At 34.9% G+C, this 11,290-nt stretch overlaps 1 protein-coding gene across 1 annotated transcript in view; it reads right to left on the minus strand.

Annotated features, from left to right (window-relative positions):
* The window catches only part of LOC149087978 (arrestin domain-containing protein 3-like), a 65,949-nt gene extending 58,399 nt beyond the window's left edge, over window positions 1–7,550 (minus strand). The window contains exon 1 of the mRNA XM_089243332.1: window positions 7,162–7,550. Within this exon, the coding sequence (XP_089099458.1) occupies window positions 7,162–7,318 (157 nt within the window). The 5' untranslated portion in view covers window positions 7,319–7,550. The remainder of the gene's footprint in view (window positions 1–7,161) is intronic.
* Window positions 7,551–11,290: the final 3,740 nt, after the last annotated feature.

An 11,290-nucleotide genomic window follows, 5' to 3' on the forward strand; every position in this document is an offset into this window, starting at 1 on the left:
AAACATCCTATGGTACTTCAGTCGAGCATCTTATCGACCTGGACTACCGCGCGCTCAAATTTCCCTCACTATGGTACAAAAACACCTGCCATGACGTGTGTGGCGTTCTGCAGGAAGAGAAATACTTTTTTTTATTGGAAAAAGATCTTTTTTTTATTGTTTATACTGAATGTATATATATATTTCTTTATTGTGTTGAAAAAGAAGGGGGGCGGGGAACAATCTATTTTTCTCGCTTTTTCTCTTATCTAACCTTGAACAAAAGCTGGCAATTGATTGGTTGGAGTGGAGGGATGGAAGATTTTGAAACAGTATAGTATAGTATAGAACCGAGCACGCCCAGGATCTGTCGCTTTTGCGATATAAGCTCGTTGATCGTGAGATCGTGGACGTGCCGGAAAAAACTCAAACCGGCAAGCCGGCCGGGAAAGCACACCCGGTTCGGACCAACATCCCGCCAACCCCCCAAGCAGCACAACCCCCCCCCCAGCCCCGACACCCGCGACAAGGCCCCGCCGGCGCTGTCCACAGCGCCCTAACACGCCCCGCGAAGGGAGACCCCCGCCGCCAAGAACCTCCACCGCAGACACGACAGAGAACCCGCCACAGGACGGGAACACCCCCCCCCCCATCAAGAATTTTGAAACAGAGAGGTAGAAAATACCTTCAACGAGTTTTTAAAAGACGAAATATTTCGGGGTGACGGAAATAAAGCAGATCAAATTTGACGAGATATCTCGGGATTGCCGCTGAAAGGGTTAATGTTAATTTTTCTGAAATGACTAACTAAGTAACCGTGTGATGGCTTGGTCCATATCCTACGGGACAATATGTTCAGAATGCAAAATGAAATAAATACATATACTCATCCCACACGCATTTCATAATGTCCAAACATTTCAGAAACAGTCATATACATACAATCACAGTGAAATAACAAGCGAAATAAAATAGTACATATGTATATCCCATAAACATTCCGCAATTTCTAAACATTTCAGAGATAATAATTATACATACATGCAAAATAAAATAGTTACACGTGTGCATCCCATTCACATTCCACAACTTCCAATCATTTCAGAAACAGTCATATACATACAATCACAGCAAAATAACAAGCAAAGTAAAATAGTACATCTGAAATGACTGAAAAATACTCAATTTCGACGCGAAGCAAATGCAAAAGATTTCGTATTCACCAATTTTCTTTTGTAAAATCGAAAAGAAATGAACTGTAGCGTAAATGTGTACAAGAAAAGACAACGCATTTTTCTTTGATTTAGGCTTTTTTAGCTAAAATTAAAGGAAGAAAAAAAAACATACCAAAATTCCTGCAATTTCGTAGAAATATCTATACGGATGTGTGTCAGCACAATGCACCTCATATGTGGATATCTAACCGTTCGTTAGAATTTTATGAATTTTGAGGGGGAAAAAAAGATAAATTTAGAAAAATCTGAATATTCAAAATTTTTATAAAAGTACTCCCTGTTGCCAAATATTAGAGATTTATTTTAATAATACATGTGTGTGTGTGGCGAATGAACATTTCTACGAAATGCCATATTCTTTTAGTGTAGTTGTATTTTTTTTTTTAAATTTTAACCACGGGTTGCGAAATCTTAAAAAATAAGATCCCAGAAAAACACGTCCGAAATTTGTTTCTTGAATAAATTTACTCTTTCATTCATTGGTTCTTTCTTCTATTTTGCAGGAACAACTTGACTAATCCACAACGAAATTTTTTGCATTTTACTTCCCAATTTTTGCATTTTTTCCCCAGTTTTTTTTTAAAATCTACATTCGAAGCCACAGAGGTGATACCTTTAATGTTTTTGCAGCTCTATTTGTAGATTCTAATGTAATTTCTTTCAGATATTAAACTGAAATCACAGATTAAAAATTCTTTAGTAAGGCTGTGTTTGCAAATTTTCCACGAATAAGTTAAATTCCTCTTATAAGGTCACGTTCTAAGTTTTCCAGAAATTTAAATTTCTAATAAATCAGCCCAACACTTTAATTTTTTGATATTCAAAATGCTCATAAATAACTAAAATATTTTTTGTATATTACCCTTTTAAAACAGTTATTATTATAATAAATTTAAAAAAAAATCCGAAATTCAATTTAGTGATTCATGAAAATTAATAAGGTCTTGGACACGTTAATTTGAAGAAAAAAAACCAAAAAAAAAACTAGTCAATGCAATAATAAATTCCCAACATGTCTAGATGCTAAAAACAAATTTGCTAGGATGGGATAACACTATAAAAGTTTGACAAAATATCTTTTACAAAATTGGAAAAAAAAAAAAAACAACCAATAACCCTGTTGGTTACATTCACACGAATGTAACCGATGCGCTTATTGGTTGAATTTTTCCACTTTTATATACGAACTTTTATAGTGATTGTCCCAGCCTTGGTAAAACGTAGGCGAAACAAAAAACTCAATTTAGTGAATCAAAATTTAAAAAATCACGATTTACGAAAAATTTCATTAAAAAGCATTACTGATATCTGTGAAACCGAAATATGTTACACACGATAGAAAACACAAAAGATATATAGAAAATACATAAATAAATTTCATACCCATCTCAGCAGTATCCTCGTCAAGATCTACGATGACCCGCCCAGTCTAACATTAGCTTTGAAAATTTTGCATGTTTATTGGCTTCAAAATCCCTTTGTTTGCTTCCCGCAAGTTTCTCCCAAAGCCCCATAATTTTCAAGCCGTTTACAGCTCTATTTACTAAAATCTTGAATCTTTCTCCTCCAAAATGAGCCTTGTTATTTCGGGGATAAATCAGATTGTAATTTAAGTTTTTTCACTGGGATATTAAGCCGAATTCTTTCATATAAGTTAGAAATTCTCATTAAAAAAAAAAAATTACATTCACAATTTCCCACAAACAAGCAGCGTTACAAATTACAAAAGTTTCTCTTGTAATTTCTCTTTTTTTAGCTTTTCCAAAATTATAAATTTTTAATTAATCAGACCGATTCTTTAGTCTTTTGATATTCGAAACACGCAAAAATAACTAAGGTGTTTTCGACATTACCCAGAAAACTGTTTTTATAATAATTTAGAAGACAAATTCGATTTAGTGATGCTTTGAAAATTTCAGTGTCTAGTAACACGTTAATTTGAAAAAAAATATTAAAAAAGAAAACACGAATCAATACAATAACCAGTTTCGAAGATCTGTCCCGATGGAAAAAAGAACGAATTTATAAGAATTCTATTCCGAGAAATGATTCTTAGCAACGCGTATGCGAATCAAAAAATCGATTCACGAACAATTCCATTACAGAGCGTTACTGTGAAATTGAAATATTTTATAGGATATAGCACAAGAGATATATCGAAAATACATAAATCAGTTTCATGCCCATCACAGTAGTATCCTCGTCAAGATTCATGACGAAGCACGAATCCGCCTAGAACTACATTAGTTGCGAAAGTCTTATTTTATTTAGAGCTAATAAAAGCTCCGAAATCCCTCAATCAAGCCGTTCAACTTGTCCCCCAAGGCCCATATTTTTTGAAGCCCTTTACAGCTCTAATTTTTATTGAAATTTTGAATGTTTGTCCTTTAAAAATGAACACTGTCGGATAAGGAAGATTCTAGTGTAAATTCTTCCACTCAGATATTAAGCTGATATAAATTCTTGTTGCTATTAATTCAATTAACAAGTTTCCGCAAACTTCCTGAGATCCTCTTATAATGCCAAAATTTAAAAATGTTAAAGAAATTTTTTAATTTATAATAAATCAGGCCGACTCCAGGCCCGTCATTTGGGAAGGGGGGGGGCAGGGGCGGGCCGTTGCCCCCCCGGCTTTTGAAAATACACTAAAAATGGTATATATATACATACATTGAGCACATGTGCTTCCCCCCCCCCCTCCGGAAAAAGTTGAAATGACGGCCCTGGGGCCGACTCTTTACTCCATCGATATTTGAAACAATGGCCCTCGCATCCTGGAGCAGGGCCCTTAGGCTGGGCTCTTTTTCTGGCCACCGGTCAGAACCAAAAAATGATGAGAATTGTCCCGGGCCCCAGGGCTAGAGTTCTGTTAGCCCCGCTCTTGTGGAGAGGCCATGTTTGAAACATTCATAAACAACTAAGAGATATTTTGGTATTACCTGGTAAACGATTTTTCATAATTTGATACCAAAATTCGATTCACCGATCCTTGAAAAATTTCAAGGTTTAATGTTACGTTAATTTGAAAAAAAACCAAAAAACAACGCGATTCAATACAATAACCAATTTCGTAGAAATCTTATTTCTCGATGCAAAAAAAAGGGAATTTCTGAGAATTCTATTATAAAAAAAAAAGATTTTTAGTAACGCGTGGGCGAAACGAAAAATCGATTCACGAACAATTCCATTAAAAATGCGTTACTGATACCTGTGAAATTGAAATACGTCACACATTAGAGCACAAAAGATACATCGAAATGCATATTTTCGACATTATCTGGAAAAACGGTCTTAATAATAACTTAAAATCCCAAAATTCGATTTAATAATCCCAAGAAAAATATTAAGAACCAATTTAATTTCAGAAAACAAAAACGACTCAATACAATAAACAATTTTGAAGAATTCGTCTGTCTCGATCAAATATATATATATATATATATATATATATAATATTGATCGAGACAGATGAATTCTTCAAAATTGGTTATTGTATTGAATCGTTTTTATATATCTATATATATATATATTAGTAACGCGTGGGCGAATCAAAAAATCGATTTACGAACAATTCCATTGAAGAACGTTCCTGATATCTGTGAAATTTAAAAGTTTCGCATGAAATAGCACAAAAGATGTATGGAAAGTACATGAATCAATTTCATACCCGTCACAGCAGTATAATCCCCAAGATCTACGACGACCCGCCCAGTACTAGATTATCTTCGAAACCCTTATTTTAGTTCTTATATCAGCGCTAAAATCTCTTAAGTCCTCCAATTTGCATCAAACCCTTAATTTTTTGAGAATTCCACAGCTCTGTTTACTGAAATATTGAATCTTTCCCCTCCAAAATGAATTCAGCTTCTTTATTAAGGATGGAGGAGAATCTAATGTAATTTCTTTCACTCAGATATTAACCTGAATTCAAAAAATTAGAAATTCTTTGATAAGGCTATTTGCAATTTCGCACGGACAAGCTAAATTCCTCTTATAATGACCCTTATTTAAGAGTCCCAGAAATTAGAATTTTCAATAAATCAGTCCGACTTTTTAGTCCTTCGATATTTGAAACGCTTATAATAATAATAATAATAATAAATCTTTATTTGCATATGGGGTCAGACCCATGCAAGGATGGCGTACAATTAAAAAAGAAAACCACGATTCATTAGTATGCACATAAACAACTCACATAATAACAATTCAGGGGAAGAAAAATCGACCATCAATACAAAAAATTCAAAAATTTCACAACATCGTTTAAAAAAGAGAAGAAATAGTTTTCCAATTTGGATTTTCGGATAAGTTCGATATTTCGAAAATGAAATTTTGTCTGCTGGGATTTCGGGAAATACACGATTTTAAAAGTATGCTTCTTTGTAGATTAAATAGTGAGCATTCGAATAACATACGAAATGTGTCGAAAAAATGATTGAAATTACTGCTGCAATTAGGGCAATTCTGGTCAGGATTTAATATGACATATCCACTAGGTATACGCAAAAATAACCATATGTTCTAATTTGAAAAAATTGGGCGTTTCCACGACAAAGGTATGTTAAAAAGCAGATACTTTCTAAGATGTGAGACTGGAAAAAAATCTCGTGGTAGTGAGCAAATCTTGGCCTATGAATTGATGGAAGATCGTTTTGAGTTGTTAGGTCTATGTATCTTGCAATGATCGTGGGAAAATGTTTTCTGAGCGCAGCCGGTGCCACTTGCAGGTCCCAAACGAATGGGAGCCCAGTTATACGGAGTAAAGTCAAAAAATCAAAGGCCCAATTACGGCTGTTATTCAGTGAGGGGGCGTTTCAACAGGGTATTGTAACTAATTTTGGGGACTCTGTTATCTGGAAGCATTAAGATTTTGTAACAGAAAAAAAAAAGTGTATTTTTTAGAAGAGTCACAGATGATCGGACGTCTGGTGGATTCAAGTATATAACCAGAATAATATCCGGACGTTGTAAATAATTTGCGAAGAAATAAAATCTTGAGCTTTTTCAATACGAAGCCAATGGTATAGTGACCAAATTGGTGCAGCATAACTTATAACGGACTTTGACAGAGTCAAACAGTTTTAATGCTGCGGGAACAGATGAGTTACGTGCCCTATACTGAGAGAATCTATACTGAGATAACTACACCCGCAGAGCGACCTGGACTTTAGCCACAACGCGATCAGTATTTTTTTGGAAAACACCCGAACAGGAAAAAATGACACCTAAATAAGTTGTACTCATTGACGATTTCTAGATCTTCAGTTTACCACTTAAATATGTCACCCATGACATGCCCCCCCCCCCCACATCCTTAAGCAGGGCTCCTAGGCTGGGATCTTTTACGGGCCCCCCGACCAGAATTTCACAGGGCCCCCTTTATAATGAATTTATAGCGTGAACAAACAAAAAAATGATTAAAATTCTCCCGGGCCCCTGGGCTGGAGCCTTGTCAGCCCACCCCTTGTGGGGGCCATGACCCACGAGCCAGCTTACGGCCCCTCCTGAAAATCATTATTATAATTTTATTCAAGTTCGCACGTAAATTCAATTTCCTGAAGTACATCCCAAGTAAGTTGAAACGCTTATAAAAAAAACTAAGACATTTTTGACATTACCTGGAAAACGGTTTTCATAGCAACTTGAAACCGAAGTTCCTGATTCACTGATCCTTGAAAAGTTTCAAGATCTATTATTACGTTAATTCAAAAATAAAAGACTCAATACAATAACCAATTTCGAAAGAATTCATCTGTCCCGATGCAAAAAAACGAATTTCTGAGAATTGTATTACGAAAAATGATTCTTAGTAACGCGTGGGTTGAAAAATCGATTCACGAGCAATTCCATTAAAGAAAGAGTTACTGATATCTGGTGGAATTGAAATATTTTACATGATACAGAGCTCTCAAAAGATCCATCGGAAATACATAAATCGATTTCATACCCGTCACAGCAGTATCCTCGTCAAGATCCACGACGACCCTCCCAGTCAAGAACGAACCAGGGAAGTACAGCAAGCTGTCATTATCGAGTAATATCAAGAACTTCCTCAATTTCTTAGCCATAATTTCTTTTTCGTTCACATAACCGTTACGCTCCATGTAAAAAGAAATGCTAGTCACAGATCACATGCCATCACAAACCATAAAAATCACGACATCTGTTCACTTATCGTACGAGTCGCGTCTACCACCGACTATGACTAGATATCGGAATAATCCACTGCGCAATCCTTGAGAAATCTTCAGCTGTTTATCCAGACACACTTTTTCTAGTGAGAGAGAGAGAGAGAGTGACTTGTGTGACTTGTGACTATCGTAGGCGGATTTGGTTGTGTGACCTCGCTTTCAAGAAATAGTGTGTGTGTGTGTAATAATAATAATAATAAAAAAAACAAAAACCGTGACAACCGGTTCTAACCGTGACTGACGTCACTGTGATTTGGTAATACATTAAGAAGGAAGTTCTTAAAGGTAGTAGAAAGTCCTTGGGCAGGATCGAGTTTTGTCTTTTTTCTTACGTCTCGTACAGGTCCTCCACACCTCAATGCAGAAACACATAGAGAAAATAATAAGGATTTACCGCGGCCTACGCGATATTATAACGGGATGTCTTTCCTCTTGGACGAGCACAATCACACTTTTTATGGTGTTTTTCTTTCCCCCCTCTGAGAAGAATGAGTCTTTTTCTCGTTGTTGTGTTCGGTATTATATAGATATCCTCTCTGTTTGTTCTTCACGTATTATTTATCAGATACCTTGAGATGTTTCTATCAGAGAGCTGGTCGCAGTCAAACTAAAAAAGAAACTGTTTATGTACGTTAGAAAATCAATGGAGGTGCAGGAAGAGATTCTTTATATATTTCAATTTGTAAATCAATCAGGAATGAGAGATAATTTTTTTGATAATAATCAATAATGGCCAGATTCTTCAAGGTTATACAGGATGTCCTGTAAGTGCTAATGCGGCCTTTATCTCTTCAACCGTCCGTCGTAGAGGTAGTTTCAGTTTCAAAAATTCTCAAAAGACGTTCAAAAATTACCCTGTACCAGTTTTGAGAACGAAAATACAGTGCGTCACAAAGTAATAAAATCTGAATATTCAGACGGTCCCCCCTGTCCTCTAACTTCTAATTAGAAAGTTGTTGCCCAGTATCTCCTGAGGCAAACAGAGAAAATTCAATGTTCCTAAGTGCAATATTCGCTAAGATGTTCGAATTCAAAAATGAAAAGTCGTGAAAGAACAGCATAAACTAACGGACAACGCTCCTTCCTCGTATTTATGTTGTCTTTCCCAATCTTTTCTAATTCGAATATCTCAGCGAATATTGCACTGGAAGTTAGTGGGCGGGGAACCGTATAAAAATTTAGGTTCTCTATTTTGTTGCACACTGTATTACAACTCTGAAAACTGGTACAAGGTAATTTTTGAAAGCATTTTTTAAATTCAAGCTGTACCTCTATGACTGACAGCTGATGAGATAAAGGTTGCATTATAGCACTTACAGGACGCTTTTTTGTGCACCGGCGGGCTATAATTAGTTCAAGGTTTCCACTTTCAGGAGAGGGATGATGAATTTGTTTCTAAATATATTTATTGCTGTTTTGGAAATTTATGAATAAAATTTTCTGAGTGATGAAAACCTCAGTAAAAGTTTTTAAGATATATATTGAACATTGAAAGACCGAACACGCATCGCTTTTCCCATCTCAGGGAGATATCGAAGCCTTCTTTAAATATGTAATAACTATATTGAGCGTAACTTTGAATTTCTCTCATATTTTTAGGCTGACCATATTTCCTCGAGAGAAATACGGGAAAATACAGAACATCACCAATTATCGCCAAAAAAGTACGCCAAAACCGAACAAAATTGCCAAATATTGGTGAAATTACGGAAAAATTGGCGGGAAATGAAGCATTATTGCAAATTGCAGTGGATTAAAATGAATTCCACGAAAAAGAAAAAAAAAACGTTTTAGGTTGACAAATGTGGGAGATTAATATTCTTATTTACAGTTGTAATTATCAGAATATAATTTATGAGTTGAAAATTGTGTAATTTGAATCTTTGACTTCAATAAAGAATAAAAATTCAATAGGTTTCGTTTAAAAAACGGGAAAAACCAGAACACTTTTGCCAAAAAGTCGGGACGACTAGAAAAACAAAACACACCGGGACTGTCCCGGGAAATACGGAATGTATGGTCACCCTACATATTATTCATCAGAGTAGTGATTATCAAATATTCAAAGGAAGAGGTTCAAAAGTGATGACATATGGTCAAAGAGGCCACAGAGAGCTTTAAAAATAAAAATAAAAAGTATATGTAGTAAAAATCCCTTATAACGAAAATTTCGCAATAGCGAGTGATTTGCAAGTGATTGTGAAATAGCTAATGCTAAAGATACAAAAAAATATTCGGTTCAGTTATTTGAATACACACAACTGCAGGAAAGTAAATTACAGTTGTGGAGAAACGCATAATACCAAAAGCATAAAAACAAATTCATATATATATATATATATTATATAATCACTCAGTTAAAATAAGAAAAAAAGAATAAAGGCCAAAACAAACATCAATCATTAAAAGACATTGAAAAAATCATTAAAAGACATTGAAAAAATCATTAAAATACATTGAAAAAATCATTAAAAGACATTGAAAAAATCATTAAAATACATTGAAAAAATCATTAAAAGACATTGAAAAAATCATTAAAAGACATTGAAAAAATCATTAAAAGACATTGAAAAAATCATTAAAAGACATTGAAAAAATCATTAAAAGCCATCTATGTTGAGAAACACGAAAATTAATAAAATTAATTTTGGATAGTAACAGCTTAAAATCGACTCTATTGATCAATAATCTACAGTATGAAAGAATGTCACAGGAAAGAAATCACGCCCTCGCTCTAGGCCTGTGGCTCCCAAAGTGTGGAGTGTGGGTCACGATCCCCTAGGGGGTCACGTCAATGAACTGGGAGGATCGCGAGAGATTCCCCAAAATAAAAAGTCCAAATTAGGAATTTATTTTTATTTTAAAAATATGTCAAAAAATCAAAAATACTTTTTCCTCAGCTGAGCTAATTACCTTGTATAATATAATTTAATTTTATCAAATTCTACTTGTACAATAACCAATGTATCAAGTTAATATTTATACAGGGGGGACTCAACGAATCAACCTGTTTCTAAATTTTATATTTCTTAAAAATTAAGAACACAGAATGATAAGTAATACATTTAAATATAAGGGAGAGGGATGTGTTTACTTTTACTAACAATTTTTGTTAATGGACGATTTCAAGTGTAGAATCATTTTGAAATCTGATGATTCTTTCTTAATCCCCACTGTTGGCGAAAATCAAGGAGCATACACCTCGCTACATTTCCATCTTGCATAAGGGACACTAAATACATCAGAAGACAAAATAAATATTTATATAATATTTAAAAAAATATTAAATATCATTAAAAGTCATCGCCTAATTACAACCGAAACAAGCATTCCGGAACGTGCTTTCGTGACAGTGCATTTACTGGCGAAAAATCGGAATATATCCTGGAAAACCGGGGTGTATGTTCAGCCCATGTAAGGGGCGAGAGAGAGAGAGAGAGGTCGCCGATAATATATTGTGAAAAGGGAGGTCGCGCTTCAAAAAGTTTGGAAATCACTGCACTAAGATATTGATCTTGAAGAAATTTCTAAGGTGCGTGGCTGACATGTGTCTACAAGGGCTTCCGCGCCATACACATGGGTTATGTGATGATTTTATTCGACGTTAGTCTCCTCCAGTTCGTGCTTAAGAAAAACTTTCCGATGAGAGCAGGAAAATGTTGATGAGTCCATACACAGCCATGGGAGTGAGCAGTGATATAATGATTGAGACTTTTAATTGATCAGTTGGTCGACTAAATCGCTTTGCTAATACGAAATTCCACGCAGAAATATCTTGAGGAATCAACTGATGTGAGACCAAAAAATTAAATTTTATGACTAGAGTTCTGTTCATTCGTTAATATTAGAACGAAATGATCTAAAAGATAATTTAATGCAGTTAAA

Source organism: Pholcus phalangioides, unplaced genomic scaffold (assembly GCF_987345545.1).
Source record: "Pholcus phalangioides strain wild (caught in Gottingen) unplaced genomic scaffold, Ppha-v1.0 ptg000003l_1, whole genome shotgun sequence".
NCBI classification, from domain to species: Eukaryota; Metazoa; Arthropoda; class Arachnida; order Araneae; family Pholcidae; genus Pholcus; species Pholcus phalangioides.